Source organism: Castor canadensis, chromosome 6 (genome assembly GCF_047511655.1).
Source record: "Castor canadensis chromosome 6, mCasCan1.hap1v2, whole genome shotgun sequence".
Lineage (NCBI taxonomy): Eukaryota > Metazoa > Chordata > Mammalia > Rodentia > Castoridae > Castor > Castor canadensis.
Window position 1 is genome coordinate 115,671,046 of NC_133391.1, and position 17,926 is coordinate 115,688,971.

The 17,926-nt window shown below is 41.9% G+C and overlaps 1 protein-coding gene across 1 annotated transcript in view; it reads right to left on the bottom strand.

Moving 5' to 3' along the window:
* Iqgap2 (IQ motif containing GTPase activating protein 2) overlaps positions 1-17,926 on the bottom strand; it is a 254,967-nt gene that overhangs the window by 118,605 nt on the left and 118,436 nt on the right. Inside the window, exons 3-4 of the mRNA XM_074077256.1 lie at positions 12,536-12,692; positions 617-694 (exon numbers count right to left, since the gene is read on the bottom strand). Of these exons, the coding sequence (XP_073933357.1) occupies positions 617-694; positions 12,536-12,692 (235 nt within the window). The remainder of the gene's footprint in view (positions 1-616; positions 695-12,535; positions 12,693-17,926) is intronic.

Below are 17,926 nucleotides of genomic sequence, written 5' to 3' on the forward strand. Positions count from 1 at the left end.
GTCACTATTAGGGATAGTTAAGGAAAGGATATATACAGATGTACTATTTTTTTGCAATTTCTTGTGATTTTATAATTCCTTTAAAGTAAGTTAAAGAAATAGCACTGCAGTTCCTATCAAGTGTAATTTTCTCATTTCCTTTGAATTTAACAAACACTGAACACTCACTGAAAAAACCTTTAAGTCTATTTCAGGAGCAAGAGCTACAACCTCCCGACCTTTAGCATTTAAACAATACTGTGACTGCTAATAGTTTATAATGATTTATAGATACGATATGTAGTAATATAATGAGACAGTATGTTTTGAAGTATAAACAGTAACACAAAAATTGACTATCTTAGATCAATTGTCTACCAGCTAAAGCTTGTTTTGACCTTGTTTAATTAACATACTTTCAGCTGTCTTCTCTTAAGCTATGCCCCCTCTACATTCTGACTTCTCACCATACATTTCTTCGTAAAGACCTTTCCACAGTTTTGTTTCATTCTCACGTTTCTCATTTCTGCATTAGCATATCTCTGTGTGCCACATCACTTTCTTAAAGAAGTAAGAAATAAAGTGTTGTGCACGTTCTCTAGTCCCCCAGTGCAGGATCTGGTATGTGAAGGCTTACCTTGGGTAGACCGATGGATTCCATGGCTCTTAGCCACTGGACAGTATTATCTGTGTGTCGAAAATGAAGGCCAGACTTCTAATGTGAGAACAGGAGGGGAAAAAGGAAACACAAAAAGGAGTCATTTGTAATTATGTTTTTCATCAGCAGGATGCTTTTCAGTTGTACTTCTTTAAGAATAGGGTTGTAACTGCTCATGAAACCAAGATAGATGCAATAAAAAAGACCACACCGTATCTCAGCAACATCCCAGCCATCTGTGACAGACCAGGCCAGTTTCCATAGTTCACAGTTGGGTAATTCTGAACTTGAACCTCAAGTACCACTTAATGTCTAGCACACTCCTAAGGATGCTTTATGAGACACACATACACAGGTATAGGAATGAATGAGTGAGCAAAACATATACACACGATGCCAAAAGTTTGGTAACCATTGTGGAGAAGCCTAGCAATTTCAGGAAAACCATATAGAATTTTTAGAAGACTAACTCATTTTTTTCTCCAACCATGGATGTATATTTCTATAGAAAACCTTAAAAAATACAGGAAAATACAAAGATGAAAACACAAATCAGCTCACAATTTAGAGCTAATTTGAAGATAGATTCCTTATAATTTAACCCTAATCTTTGCCTTATATAAAAAGTAAATCTTCAGCAGAAATGTTTTATAAGACCTTTTTCTACACATACTATAAAAATAGTCTTCCTGTGTGTCTTCCATTTTTTCTTTACAGTCCTAACCAGGTAGCCACTCTTTCTGTACAGTCTAAAAATACAGTATTCCTGCCTTTGCCTCATGAAGACCATGGACATGGAAGAACCTTAAAATGATCTTGTATGTTCATTAGTTAAATGCATAATACACTGTTATTTCCTTTACATTTAATTTTAAACAAATGTACAAAAAGGTAGCTATCGTAAGTTTCACCATAGAATTAACATCCAATGGGAGACTTCACATTCAGAAAGTCTGGCTCTTACCTTGTATGGCCTTCTATAATCTGATAGTTTATTAAATACAAATTATTTTGTTTGTTAGATATTACAAAAGAAGCAAATGAACATTTGATGAATGATTATGCCTTTTAACAGTAGTCACTATTTGCAATCAGACTATGTGTTTCAAATACTTTGTGTAAAGTATTTCTATTTTTCCAAACACACTACCTTCTAAGATGAGGAAAGCCAGGCCAAAAAGATGAAGTGATTTACCTAAAACCAAGTGGCATCAGTGGCTTACACCTATAGTCCTAGCTACTCAGGAGGCAGAGATCAGGAGGATTGAGGTTCAAAAGCAGCCCAGGCAAATAGTCATGAGACCCTATGTCAAAACAAACAAACAAACAACAACAACAACAACAAAACCATCACAAAAAGGCTCAAGGTGTAGTCCCTGGGTAACTATCAGTATCGCAAAACCAAAAACAAAAACACCTAAAGTCAAGTGGATGAGCTAGGATCAAGTAGTAGGTCTATATTTATCTGAAAACTTCCCTGTGATGATACTCCCTCCTCCACGGAACTAATGATTATTTTCAGAAGGAAGAAATCAGCTAATTGCTATGAAATAGCTGGAGAGGGAGAAAGGGTGGAAAGGGAACACACAGGACAGGAAGTAGGGAGAGGAGTAGAGAGAATCCAGAACTGACTGTCAGGCTGTAGTACTGAAGTGTTTGTAGCTCAGTGTAAAAAGCTTTTGCTGAATGCAAGCAATTCTCTCTGATCAAAGAACATCATGACTATTCACAATAGCCAAGTTATGGAAACAGCCAAGATGCCCCACCACTGACGAATGGATTAAGAAAATGTGGTATCTATACACAATGGAATTTTATGCAGCCATGAAGAAGTACGAAATGTTATCATTCACTGGTAAATGGATGGAATTGGAGAACATCATTCTGAGTGAGGTTAGCCTGGCTCAAAAGACCAAAAATCGTATGTTCTCCCTCATATGTGGACATTAGATCAAGGGCAAACACAACAAGGGGACTGGACTTTGAGCACATGATAAAAGCGAGAGCACACAAGGGAGGTGTGAGGATAGGTAAGACACCTAAAAAATTAGCTAGCATTTGTTGCCCTTAATGCAGAGAAACTAAAGCAGATACCTTAAAGCAACTGAGGCCAATAGGAGAAGGGGACCAGGAGCTAGAGAAAAGGTTGGATCAAAAAGAATTAACCTAGAAGTTAACACACATGCACAGGAAATTAATGTGAGTCAACTCCCTGTATAGCTATCCTTATCTCAACCAGCAAAAACACTTGTTCCTTCCTATTATTGCTTATACTCTCTCTTCAACAAAATTAGAGATAAGGGCAAAATAGTTTCTGCCGGGTATTGAGGGGGGGCGGGGAGCGGGTGGTAAGGGAGGGGGTGGGGGTAGGGGGGAGAAATGACCCAAACTTTGTATGCACATATGAATAATAAAACAATAAAAAAAAACATCATGTGCATGTATGAAAATAGCATAATGAATCCTATTAAAATTATGAAAAAAATTTAAATTAAAAAAATGGGTGGGGTGGGATAGGGATAAGAGAGTGTAATAGAGGGTGTGAATTTAACCAAAATTCAATATATGCATGCACTGAATTACCACAATCAACCCCCTTTGTGCAATTAACATATGCTAATTTAAAAAATGAGACTACAAGCAATGCTCAGACAAGACCAACCTGTGACCATGGGGGAGCAAGACAGAAACAACCTTCAATTAAGTCTGAATAAGACAGAGATCAGGACCCTCTGTACTACAGAATAACTAACAAAATAATTGTCCTGGAATATATATAACAGGAACAGAATTCCAGTTTGTTTGTTTTTTTTTAAACAATGACAGTGTAGTCTCCAAACTTCCTGCCTTCTACATAAAAATAATCACAATACTAGATTGATCCTACTTCCTGAGAACATATAAAAGAAAACTGGTGCTTCTGTTGCTAAATTCTTACTAGAGCCACCCGGTAGAAGCCCAAATCCATGCTAAGCCCTTTGCTTCTCCCTGTGGCTTCAGGGGTGTGCATTTTTTTCCTTGCTCCAATGAGTTAAATAAGCCATTTCTGTTTGACCACAGGTGGGTTTCTGGAGCCTTAAGTGGGCTTTAGCAGTCCCAAATCGTGTAACGAAGACATCTTATTTATTTAGTGGTCTTATTAGCTAAGTAATAGCAGGAAAGTTCAAATCTCTGAGCTTTGATTCCTCAGCCACAAAATACTTCTCTGAGCCTGGTGTGTGGCTCACACATGCAATCCCAGCTATTTGGGAGTGAAAGATCAGGAAGACCATGGTTCCAAGTCAGCCTGGGCAAAAAGTTTGAAAGACCCCATCTCAACTAATAAAAAAGCTGTCATGATGTACACACCTGTCGTCCAGGCTACATGGGAAGTGTAAAGGGGAGGATCAAGCAAGGTCCAGGCCAGTGTGGACAAAGCAAGACCAAGCAAACTACACTCTAGCCAAAACATCAGTCCCCAGTCATTCTCTAAAACCCCTTAACTAATTTATTTCTCTTCACTGCATTTCTTACTACCTGGGGGCTGGAAATGCAAGGTTAAAGTGTCTGCAGGGTTGGTTTCTTCTGGTGCTTCTCTCCTTGGCTTAGGGAGCAAAATAACTAATGCCAAAAGGGCTCGGGGTGTGACTCAAGTGGTAGAGCAGCCTGCTGGGATTCTAACAAAATACTTAGTTGCAAAGTGTAGCTGAGAATGTAACAAATGTTACCTATAAAAAATTACTGCACAAGCCTGAACTGGAAACTTTCATTCACTTTTAAGGTCAGGAAAAGTTAGGGACTGCAGGAAAGGGTGGCTATCTTCATATTTTTACAGCAAATCAGATTTCAAATCCTTCATTTCAGAACCTGAGAAACGCTGACTTCAGAACCCTGTGGCCCATGCTTTCATATTCAAAATGTATAGTTTGGGGAGTGAATTGCAGCAGTAACACTTTCAGTCTACTGATTTACCGCTATGGCTTCAAGAGTTTTCTAAACAGGCTCAAAGATGACCTCAGTCCTTTGTAATTATTTTTAACAAGCCTATTTTTTCCACCAGTCTACAGTCATGTTTAGCCAAAGGATGCTTTTGTCTGTCTACCTAACTTCTTGTTATTTCACGTAGAAATAAAAATTCAAAGAAGTTCCACATAGGAAGCACATGCTGACTTACCACTGCTGATCTATTTCACCACCAGCAAACAAGGTTAATCTAGCTTAAACTGCATAGATAAAGAATTGTGTAAGATGCCTTTGGGTATTAACCTCCTACAAGTCAGAATCAGAGTATTTTGGAACTCTGAGGTAATTTAGAAACCCATAAGTATCCTAAAGTCCTGTTTTACAGATGAGGAAACTGAGGGACAAGTGTGGAAGGCACTCGGATTGACCTAACTTGCTGGGCTCCTGATAATATTCTGTTCCTTTTGCTGCTCACAGTGGCTCAGACCCACCGCCTTGTTCAACACTCACCTATCAGGACTGCCAAATACCCTGCATGAATGACCACACCTGTTCCTGCAGTAGCTCTAGAAAGGTAGATATTATTAGCCCCACTTCACAGATAAGGAAACTGAGTCAAAGAGGCAGAGTTAGTGGGGAAGCTGCTACAGCTCACCCTGCCAACCACTGTGTCTGTTTCTCTATCTACAGCTCACCTAAATAGTCAACGAGCATTTATTATAAACCTACAATGATTTTTGGTGGTATGAGGTTTGAACTCAGGGCCTCATGCTTGCTAGGCTGGCACTGTACCACTTGAGCCATTCTGCAGAAGCTCAGCCACTTGAGCCACCTTGTCAGCCCTGTTTTGAGATAGGGTCTTGAGAACGTGATCCTCCTGATCTCTGCCTCATGAGTAGCTAGGATTATAGGTGTGAGCTACCACTGCTGTCACCCACAATTTTTAAGGCACTGTCCAGGTTATTATTTTATTTTTTTCATTTTTCTTTTATTATTCATATGTGCATACAAGGATTGGTTCATTTCTCCCCACTGCCCCCACCCCCTCCCTTACCACCCACTCTGCCCCTTCCCTCTCCCCCCCCCCCGTAATACCCAGCAGAAACTATTTTGCCCTTATTTCTAATTTTGTTGTAGAGAGAGTATCAGCAATAATAGGAAGGAACAAGGGGTTTTGCTGGTTGAGATAAGGATAGCTATACAGGGCATTGACTCACATTGATTTCCTGTGCGTGGGTGTTACCTTCTAGGTTAATTCTTTTTGATCTAACCTTTTCTCTAGTACCTGTTCCCCTTTTCCTATTGGCCTCAGTTGCTTTAAGGTATCTGCTTTAGTTTCTCTGCGTTAAGGGCAACAAATGCTAGCTAGTTTTTTAGGTGTCTTACCTATCCTCACACCTCCCTTGTGTGCTCTCGCTTTTATCATGTGCTCATAGTCCAATCCCCTTGTTGTGTTTGCCCTTGATCTAATGTCCACATATGAGGGAGAACATATGATTTTTGGTTTTTTGAGCCAGGCTAACCTCACTCAGAATGATGTTCTCCAATTCCATCCATTTACCAGCGAATGATAACATTTCGTTCTTCTTCATGGCTGCATAAAATTCCATTGTGTATAGATACCACATTTTCTTAATCCATTCGTCAGTGGTGGGGCATCTTGGCTGTTTCCATAACTTGGCTATTGTGAATAGTGCTTCAATAAACATGGGTGTGCAGGTGCCTCTGGAGTAACCTGTGTCACAGTCTTTTGGGTATATCCCCAAGAGTGGTATTGCTGGATCAAATGGTAGATCGATGTCCAGCTTTTTAAGTAGCCTCCAAATTTTTTTCCAGAGTGGTTGTACTAGTCTACATTCCCACCAACAGTGTAAGAGGGTTCCTTTTTACTAGTCTACATTCCCACCAACAGTGTAAGAGGGTTCCTTTTTCCCCCACATCCTCGCCAACACCTGTTGGTGGTGGTGTTGCTGATGATGGCTATTCTAACAGGGGTGAGGTGGAATCTTAGTGTGGTTTTAATTTGCATTTCCTTTATTGCTAGAGATGGTGAGCATTTTTTCATGTGTTTTCTGGCCATTTGAATTTCTTCTTTTGAGAAAGTTCTGTTTAGTTCACGTGCCCATTTCTTTATTGGTTCATTAGTTGTGGGAGAATTTAGTTTTTTAAGTTCCCTGTATATTCTGGTTATCAGTCCTTTGTCTGATGTATAGTTGGCAAATATCTTCTCCCACTCTGTGGGTGTTCTCTTCAGTTTAGAGACCATTTCTTTTGATGAACAGAGGCTTTTTAGTTTTATGAGGTCCCATTTATCTATGCTATCTCTTAAGTTGCTGTGCTGCTGGGGTTTCATTGAGAAAGTTCTTACCTATACCTACTAACTCCAGAGTATTTCCTACTCTTTCTTGTATCAACTTAAGAGTTTGGGGTCTGATATTAAGATCCTTGATCCATTTTGAGTTAATCTTGGTATAGGGTGATATATATCGATCTAGTTTCAGTTTTTTGCAGACTGCTAACCAGTTTTCCCAGCAGTTTTTGTTGAAGAGGCTGCTATTTCTCCATCGTATATTTTTAGCTCCTTTGTCAAAGATAAGTTGCTTATAGTTGTGTGGCTTCATATCTGGATCTTCTATTCTGTTCCACTGGTCTTCATGTCTGTTTTTGTGCCAGTACCATGCTGTTTTTATTGTTATTGCTTCGTAATATAGTTTGAAGTCAGGTATTGTGATACCTCCTGCATCATTCTTTTGACTGAGTATTGCCTTGGCTATTCGTGGCCTCTTGTGTTTCCATATAAATTTAACAGTAGATTTTTCAATCTCTTTAATGAATGTCATTGGAATTTTATGGGAATTGCATTAAACATGTAGATTACTTTGGGGAGTATCGACATTTTTACTACGTTGATGTCCAGGTTATTTTTATCTTTGATCGTTGCCAGGCTGAGTCCTCTCCAAGGAATGCCCTTCCTTCTTCCTCTTCCTCTTCTTTCTCCTGCCTGCTTGGGAAAACTTTCTGTAATGGTTTGAGTGTGTCTCCCTCAAAATTCATGTGTTGTTGGAAATACAATCCTCAAATTCTTATGTTCATGATGTTTGGAGGCAGGCCTCTGGGAGGTCACTAGGATTCGATGAGCTTTAGAGACTCATGATGGCAGTAGTGGCTTTATAAGAAGAGGAAGAGAGATCTGAGCTGGCACACTGCTCTGTCTTGCTATGGGACACCCTCTGCTATGTTATGAAAGCCTTCACCAGATGCCAGTGTCACGCTCTTAAACTTTCCAGCCTCCGGAACTAAAGGAGCAAAATAAGCCTTTGTTCTTTGTAGCTCACCCAGTCTGTGGTACTCAGTCCTTGTTGCAACTATAAACAGATTAAGACACTCACTGCTCCCACCAGGGAAACCTTCCTGGCCTCTCCCCATCCCCAGCCCTCTAGAACTGAGGCTCTCCTCTTCATGGCCCCCACCCATTTCCAATTCCTTCTGAGGATCCCTCTTTTCTTTTCCCTCTTGAAGCCACTCACTTCTTATCCATTCAGGCCACTGACACCTGTCACCTGGACTGAATTATCACCTCACAGTTTCTGACCCCAACCCCCTGCTCCCTCACAATTATTTCCTATAGAGCAAGGACTGATCTTTCTAAGGCCTGTGCACTGTATCTGTTTAATACTTCAGTGCCTCCTCAGGTGACATCATGCATCCTCTGTGTTGACAGCATGCCTGTGGTACCATTTTGACTTCCCTCCAGGCCTCTTCTTCCTCTGCTGCTCCTCTTCACATCCACTCAGCTCCAAAGTTTTGGCCAAGCTCTTTTCTTCCTTGAGTCTCTCACCAAGTGGACTCCCTCTCAGAATGTTCTGCCCACTCACACCCTGACTCTGTGCAAGGATGGCTTTCTTCTCATCCTTCCAGGCTCAGAGTAAATCACTTCTCAGAGAAGCCCAGCTCCTGCACTGCTATCTGTCAGTAACACTGGCTCCCACTTTCCCCTTCATACACTGGTCACAAGTCACAACTGTACTTCCAGCTGCTGGCACCATATCTTCAGGACCATTCTGCTATTGATGCCCAGAACAGTGCCTGGTACAGAGCCAATGTTGATAAGTATTGTACAGAGGAATGAATTCTACCATATATAGAGTAAACATCCTTTCTCTGACAACATTGGGATCGAAGTGTTTCAGATTTCAAAGGTTTTTCAACTTTTGTATAAATCTTACCAGTTGAGGCTGGGCACTGCAGAGGCAGGAGGATCACCAGTTCCAGGCCAGCCTACACTACACAGTGAGACGCTGGCTCAAAAAACCAACGCCCCCCCCCCCCCCAAAAAAGATACTACTGGATGAACATTCCTAATTCAAAAGTCTGAAATCCAAACTGCTCCAAAACTCTAAGCCAGCATTTCTGGCACTCAATCGTTCAGATTTCAGAGCATTTTGGCTACCTGATTTTCAAATTAAGATGTCAATCTGTATATTTCTATCGTGGCCCAATTTATTGTCTTTCTCTAAAACTTTATCACAATGTATCATATTGGTGATTACCTACTAGAGCAATGGTTCTCAAATCTTAGTATTACATAAGAAAAGAATCTCTTGGAGGTGGATTACAGCTTTCTGGGTCCTAGGATCAGGGATTGTATCTGACAGCAGTCTGGAGTGGGAACAGGGGTGCAGTTTTTGCAATTCCCACCAGGTGGCACTGCAGGAGGCCTGAGCCTCATGTTTAGAGGAAGAGCATCAGCCTCTAAGCACCTTGACTGAGTACTGAATAAGGCACTGAAGAGGGAAATAATGAAGGCTTTGGCTTACTTGAAACAACTGTTATGTGTTCCTTCACCCAAGCACCCACTGTGGACCGGGCCCCATGCCATTCACTGAGGACAGAGCACAGAGGGCACGCCATCCCTGTCCACAGAGTAAGACAATCTTTACAAATCACTACAGTGTGATCAGGGAGGAGTTATGGGTGCCACATGGCACGGTCATGTGCCCAGACAGAAAGAATACTTCTCACTGGAAGCCTTACCTCTAACACCAAGCACATCTTTCTAAGTCTAAATTCAAGAAGAAGCAGGGTTGTCCCCTGGCTGGTAGCAAAGACAATGGGATAGCAGGAACACTCCCTACTAGTCCAATAGATGGCTGTCAAAACTACTGGTGCCAACCCTATACACTGTGTCCTTCAGGGCTGAGGGACATGGCCTTGCCTTGGGGACACTGTCTCTAACAGGAGGGCTGTATTTTATGGCTGTGGCCTTGGCAGATCTTGCAGTGAAGAGGTCAAGTTCACTGGCCTCATGGCTTCCAGATAGCACATCAAGGGCCAGGCCTGGGTTAGTGAGCATTTCTTGTGCTTCGACATCTTTGCCTCAGTCTCCTGATTTAGGGCTCCTTGGAAAGGAGGACGTCACAGGCTCTACCCCCAAAACACACAAGAACAGGAAATTGAATCACCAATTCATGAAGGTTGATCTCTTTTCATTTTCATATAAAAATCAAAAAGGCCCTAAAATAAAATTTTATGATTACAGGGCAAACTACTAAAAATTTCTGTCAACAACACTAGGCACCTTCAGGCACTTAATAAAAGAAAAGGCTCTGTTCTGCAGCGATTCCACAGAGGGGTGCTTTCCATTTGTCCTGGGTTTTGCATGTCCTTTCTGGCATGGAGGGGCTCCCATGCCCCAGCTGCCCACAGCCTCTCTTTTGCTGCTTCCCTTCCCCCAGTCCTGGCCCAGCACCTCATCAGCGTAGCCCAGGCTTCCAGTGCCTGGTGGGACTGGGGACAGCAGTACAGAACACTTCCCTCTCTTGTGATGCTTCTTATTGCAAGGTGTCACCATCTGCCTGGGCCCTGTAGGTGTTTTGTTTCATAAGAAAGGACTGAAAATAGTTTCCTCTGTCCCCATCCCAAAGAGAAGCCAATGCTCATCTAAGCAAGAAGAGCTGACAAGAGGGTACCTGTGTAAGTTGCCTCGAGGCTACCTGCTGTAAGATCCAGAGCTGATGTGGAAGGGGACACCTACACTCAAGGCCCCTGATGTCCCAGGGACAGAAAAGACCCAGCTCACATCTGCTCTGACACTCACGTCCATGGAGGGTCCATCTGTCCAACTGACTCTCACTGCCCTCAAAGCCAAAGGAAAATCTCTAGATTCCCCTTACAGGGCAGGCCAGCACAGAGTTCAACCACACTTTATCTTCAAGTCCATGTAGGCGCTGGCACTAATGCACCTAGATCTTGATAATAACCATCATAAGGACAATGAAAAAAACAAGAATCAGAGTCTTAAATGTAGACGAATGCTTATTTTGAGAATGGGAGCTATAGATTCTTTTTTTTTCTGTTCTTCTCTGACTTTCTAAAATTATTTCTTAAAAGTATTTTAAGAAACAGCTAGGTCACTGTTTTTATTAAAGTCTTGTGAAAGGCCATAGGGAACTGGATCTTTGGGGTGAAACATACAACTTCATGAACGCAAACATCCCCTACCAAGTGCCAACACTTATTCCTAACATTACTCAAGACAAAGCCGTGCTCAGCTACCCTTTTTGTATAGGCAATGAAGATGAACCAAAAAGAGATGTCAAGTGACTGTCTAGTGAGTCTTAATGATTATTTGAACATTTGATTTGAATTCAATTTACACATTTTAAAATATATATTCTCTAAAACATATTTCCTATTTAGCCCAATTTCAACAAGTCTCCCTGCAATTGTAAGAGAAATAACTTTTAAGGATCTGCAGATAAAAATATATTCATTTAAAGAACTAAATATGGGCTGAGTATGGAGCTCAGTGGTAGAACAGTAGCCAAGCTTATGCGAAGTCCTGGGTTTTATCCCCCCAGCAACACACTCACACACAGAATCCCAAATACACTAAGAGAATAAAGAAGTGAGTTTCAAAAACACCATGTACTCTGGCCTGTAGTAGGTGAAAGATGACGTATTTCAGAATAGAACACCACACATTTAAATACCCTTCTGAAGATTCTTATTGATAATACAGAGCTTTTTCCTCTTTTGCTTTTTTTTTTTTTTTTGGCGGTAGTGGGGATTGAACCCAGGGCCTTGTGCATGTGTTCTACTACTGAGCTACATCCCTAGCCTCTCCTCTTCCACTTTTTAGTGGAAAATTCCTACATACTCAGTTTCCAACTTTCACAGTTCCAGCTCAGCCAGTTTTGTACCATGTAGCTACCGTTCTCTCAATTCTTTTGAAGCAAAATAACATTTTAGCAGCAAATGTTTTTATACACATCTCTAAAAGATCAGGCTTTAAAAAAAATGTAAGATTGGTATTTATTATGATTTTGTAGTATATCCCGACCCCCCTCAGCTCTTCCAAATTTAAACAATGATGGCTGTTCTGTTGTTGTTCTTTTCCAAAGGACCTGTCACAACTTTTTTTTGGATCCTTCCCAAATTAGCCATGAAATAATTCTTAAAACTAGTTGCATACCAAAAGTTTAGTCTTATTTTGTGTTAAACAGCACATGGAAAAGAATTAATTCCTTCCTGACCATTCAACCTAACTACTCACTTTATCACTTAGGGCCACAAGTTCAAGTCCCAGCTGGATATTTTATTTCTTGGTGAGATCTTGAGGAGTAATAAAAAGCGGGCCCAGCATGTCCCTACTTTCACCTTTACTGGCATTAATTGAAGTCACAAATGACCTCCGCAAAGGAATAATGGGGCAGACATAGGGAAGCCCCAAACATCAGGTCTCTTGGCCTCAGTCAGGAAACAGAAACACTTTGCTTTTTCAAACCGCTGCAGCCTCAAGAATGATTACTAACAGGTTCCAAAGAGCAAGGACACCCCCACCCCCCCATGCCCCAAACATTATAGAAACATTGAGGAGTAAAAGAGGGAAAGGATAGGAAATATCAAACTTTCACTATTAGCCAGAGGTCCAAACCAATTAGCTCTTGGTTTTACCTTATAGCGCGTTTGCTCCACGTCGTAGATCTTTTTCTCTGATACCATTTTTGGGGCAAAGAACTTGGCTAACTTTGCAAGGTAAACTCCATTCCGGAGTCCTTCTTCCAATTCAGTGGTTGGTGGCAATTCTTCAACCAAGCAGACTTCCATCCACCTGAAAAGATGTTAAAGCACTGAAGTCATTCCAGTAAGGTAACTTTGTGTAAATGGAGACATGCAGCACACATGCAGTGTGTGTGCTGGAGACATTAAGAAAGGAAGTATACCTCAAACATCTTTAGGTGTCACCAGTGGGAAAGGAGGGCTTTCTGGGCAGAACAAGAATTCAGAATGAGAAGTGAGCAAAGGGGTGAGGTTGGGGGCAAGCTTGGAGGCACTGAACTCACTGCTGTGCCAGAGTTTCTCAACTTCACCTTTACCTGGGCTTCTGCTAATTCTCTTCTGTGCCAAAGAGGGGTGAAGGCCAAACCACTTTGTATGGGTGTAATTAGTCCTGCTGACGTTAAAGAAAAAAAATAATTCCCAGTTTATGAGCCTTACAGAGGCGATTTTGTAGGGGTTGTGCCTTGGGCAAAGCATCATCCAAAGTACTATGAACTGTGTAGCTGCTTCAGCTCAGAACTGGGTGTCAGGACTGGAAGCATGGCTCAAGTGGCAGAGTGCCTGCTTTGTGATCATGAAGATTTGAACCGAGTTCAAATCTCGGTTCCACTCCAAAAAAAAAAAAAAAAAAAAAAAAAAAACCCAGGCATTGGAAGTTCAGAAGATTGGGGGTATGCAGACCTTTTTCCAAACCAGGAGTGTGTGCCTACTGGAAGACACAGTAGCTCCTGGGTTCTCAAAAAATCTTCTAAAGATCAGATTAAATCTTAGGACATTGTGCCAGTATTGTAGAAAAGACAGCACCAAGGTCATTATTGACTCAAGGACACAGAGTGGGAGAGAAGCCAGGCCGGTTCACATTTCACAATCAGCCAGAGTCATGAGGCTAATGCTCCCCTTCTCCGCTCCCGAGTAACTACTACCTATGTTAGGCCTGAGAGGCAGGTGTGCAGTCCTCAGTGTGGACTCCCCGCCCCACACCAGCCAGATCCACCACAATGCCCTAACCAAGCCTTCAGGGATCACTCCCACGGCAGCCAGGGATCCCTCCACATTCAGAAGGCACTGCAGCACTGATCCTGACCCAAGCTGCGAGTATGGGAAAAGGCTACACTGCCTGTCACTCAGGATGTTGTCATTTAAAAGCCCATCAAACTCCTAATGAGTAAAGAGTACTCCCTGACCACTTATTAGGCACTATAAAAACAGAATCCATGAGAACAATAGAAACATGAGACCTGGATTTGACAAGCTTTAAGTGCAACTAATTGCCTAGTATGTGTGAGTGTGTGCTGGGTTCTATCCCCAGCAAGCAAAAAAGTATACACATATACATATATAAGTATACACACAGAAAGCATACATGTGGACATGAATGTGTGTATATGTACACATTTATATTATACATATATTTGAGAAGACAATGCAATTCCAAGGAAAAACCAGAGAACACGTGATAGGATGTCGTGCCCACTATGGAAGGTAGGGCGTAACAAGAAACTTGGGGAGTGAAGTGGACCACTGAGGGCTGGAAGCGTGGCTCAAGCAGTACAGCGCCTGCCTCACAAGCACGAAGACCTGAGTTCACCCCCAAAACCATACTATACCCAAAAAAAGAGGGTGCATTAGAGGTTATTGTTGGAGAAGGTGGTGGGGCCTGGACTTGGCATAGGAGAACAGACATGGGGAGAATTCACAACTGGGAGCTGGACAAACCAAAGGCAGAAAAGAAACATGGCTGGCTAGTGGACTAGCAGACCTTGGCCTTTGGAGCTTCTGGGGAGAAGAGAGAAACAAGGCCAGGCATCTGCTGTGAAGCAGGGCTCTAGGGAGCCCACACAGGAGGAGAAGTGTCAACATCTGTCGCCAGCTCTTAAGGAGCTCCTGGCAGCCTCAAAAGAGCTGTGGCCCCCTGACAGTGGTAATTACAGCCAGTTAATCTGCATTAAGGAAATCATAACAGGGCTTGGTGAGAGCTTAGAAAAGGAGGGTAAGAGAAACAGAAATATTACCAGCTATGGAGAAGGGCGTGACAGAAGGGGAGATCTGCACCAGGACTCGACCACTCAGTGGTGGTAGGACTGCAAGCCAGTCCCTTAGACTCTCAGGACCTCAGTTTTCTCCTCTGCTGAAGGAGAGGGTGGTGGCGAGAAGGAATGAATGGTTAAGTTCTTCCCACACCTAACATCCTGGGGGTCTGTGAAACTGAAAGAACAGGGAAGAGGTAAAATGAGACAAACCTGACTTTTCACATATGCTCAAGATGAATTGTGGAATGTTTGACTTATATAATACGTCTTGCTTCAAATTAACTCAAATACAATGCACTTGCTTAAAAAAAAAAACAGAATACTACTGCTGCCTCAAAAAAAAAAAAATCAGGCCACATTAAGAGCCAGTGTACTAAGAGGCCACAAATAACCAAGGCAATACTCAGTCAAAAGAACAATGCAGGAGGTATCACAATACCTGACTTCAAACTATATTACAAAGCAATAGCAATAAAAACAGCATGGTACTGGCACAAAAACAGACATGAAGACCAGGGGAACAGAATAGAAGATCCAGATATGAAGCCACACAACTATAACCAACTTGTCTTTGACAAAGGAGCTAAAAATATATGATGGAGAAATAGCAGCCTCTTCAACAAAAAATGCTGGGAAAACTGGTTAGCAGTCTGCAAAAAACTGAAACTAGATCCATGTATATCACCCTATACCAAGATTAACTCAAAATGGATCAAGGATCTTAATATCAGACCACAAACTCTAAAGTTGATACAGGAAAGAGTAGGAAATACTCTGGAGTTAGTTGGTATAGGTAAGAACTTTCTCAATGAAACCCCAGCAGCACAGCAACTAAGAGATAGCATAGATAAATGGGACCTCATAAAACTAAAAAGCTTCTGTTCATCAAAAGAAATGGTCTCTAAACTGAAGAGAACACCCATAGAGTGGGAGAAAATATTTGCCAGCTACACATCAGACAAAGGACTGATAACCAGAATATATAGGGAACTTAAAAAACTAAATTCTCCCAAAACTAATGAACCAATAAAGAAATGGGCAAGTGAACTAAACAGAACTTTCTCAAAAGAAGAAATTCAAATGGCCAAAAAACACATGAAAAAATGCTCACCATATCTAGCAAAAAAGGAAATGCAAATTAGAACCACACTAAGATTCCACCTCACCCCTGTTAGAATAGCCATCATCAGCAACACCACCACCAACAGGTGTTGGCGAGGATGTGGGGAAAAAGGAACCCTCTTACACTGTTGGTGGGAATGTAAACTAGTACAACCACTTTGGAAAAAAATTTGGAGGCTACTTAAAAAGCTAGACATCGATCTACCATGTGATCCAGCAATACCACTCTTGGGGATATACCCAAAAGACTGTGACACAGGTTACTCCAGAGGCACCTGCACACCCATGTTTATTGCGGCACTATTCACAATAGCCAAGTTATGGAAACAGCCAAGATGCCCCACCACTGACGAATGGATTAAGAAAATGTGGTATCTATACACAATGGAATTTTATGCAGCCATGAAGAAGAACGAAATGTGATCATTCGCTGGTAAATGAATGGAAGTGGAGAACATCATTCTGAGTGAGGTTAGCCTGGCCCAAAAGACCAAAAATCATATGTTCTCCCTCATATGTGGACATTAGATCAAGGGCAAACACAACAAGGGGACTGGACTTTGAGCACATGATAAAATCGAGAGCACACAAGGGAGGGCTGAGGATAGGTAAGACACCTAAAAAATTAGCTAGCATTTGTTGCCCTTAACGCAGAGAAACTAAAGCAGATACCTTAAAGCAACTGAGGCCAATAGGAAAAGGAGACCAGGAACTAGAAAAAAGGTTAGATCAAAAAGAATTAACCTAGAAGGTAACAGACACGCACAGGAAATCAATGTGAGTCAACTCCCTGTATAGCTACCTTATCTCAACCAGCAAAAACCCTTGTTCCTTCCTATTATAGCTTATACTCTCTCTTCAACAAAATTAGAGATAAGGGCAAAATAGTTTCTGCTGGGTATTGAGGGGGTAGGGGGGAGAGGAGGGGGTGGAGTGGGTGGTAAGGGAGGGGGTGGGGGCAGGGGGGAGAAATGACCCAAGCCTTGTATGCACATATGAGTAATAAAAGAAAAAAAAAAAGAGCCAATGTACTAAACCAAGTGTGTCAGCCAGTTCTCTGTAGCTATAATGAAAAACCTGAGATAAATAGCTTATAAAATGAAAAGGTTTAGCCAGGCACAGTTGTGTATGCCTATACTGTCAGCTACTTGGGAGGCTGAGGTGGGAGAATTGTGGGCTCAAGGCCAGCCTGGGCAACATAGCAAAAAACCATTTCAAAAAAAAAAAAAAGAAAAGAAAAGAAGAAAAAGAAGAAGAAAAAAGAGAAAGAAGAGGAGGAAACCTAGTGTGGTGGCAGTCACTATAATCCTAGCACTTGGGAGGTGTAGGTGGGAAGATTTCAAGGCCAATCTGGGTTACACAAGACCCTGTTTCAAAAAAAAAAGGGCTGAGCATAGTGGCACATGCCTGTACTCTGAACTGCTTGAGAGACCTCTCTCTGCTGAGGCCAGTCCAGGCAAAGGTAGCAGAGACCCGATCTAAAAAACAAACTAATAGCAGACTCAGGGCGTGGCTCAAATGGCAGAGCAAACAATGCTAGCTTGCCTAACAAGCGATGTCCCAAGTTCAATCCCCACTACTACAAAAACAAAATCATGAGATCGTTCTAAAAATGAATAAATAAATTTAAAAAGGAAAATAAAAAGAGAGAAAAGGTTTATTTCAGCTCACAGATTTGAGATTCTAGTCCAAGACTGGGTAGAGCCATTGTGTCTCTTGTGGGGGTGCCAGGGGCAATGGGGGGGAGAGTGTGCTGGAGCAAAGGGCAGGAAGAGAGAGAGAGAGGAACAGACTGGGGTCTTTCAGGGGCATGCCTCTGGTGACCTGAGGATCTCCCACAGGCCCTTCCTCTGACAGGCAGAGAGCACCTCCCAAGTCTTACCCCGTCCCCATCGCAGGGGACAAAGCCGTTAACACGTGAATCTTTACTTCCAAACTACAGCACCAAATTTCTAACCTAAATAAGTGAATTAGAGCAGCAAGCTAGTCCATAGCAAAACACAATGTTTTCAAGCATTTACGGTTTCGAATAATCTCGAAAAAATTTAAAAATTCTCTTTCACACAGCAGTATGTAAATGCATGATCACAGCCTGGTAACTGGAGTCTATGTGTGTATGGGGGGAGGTGTCACT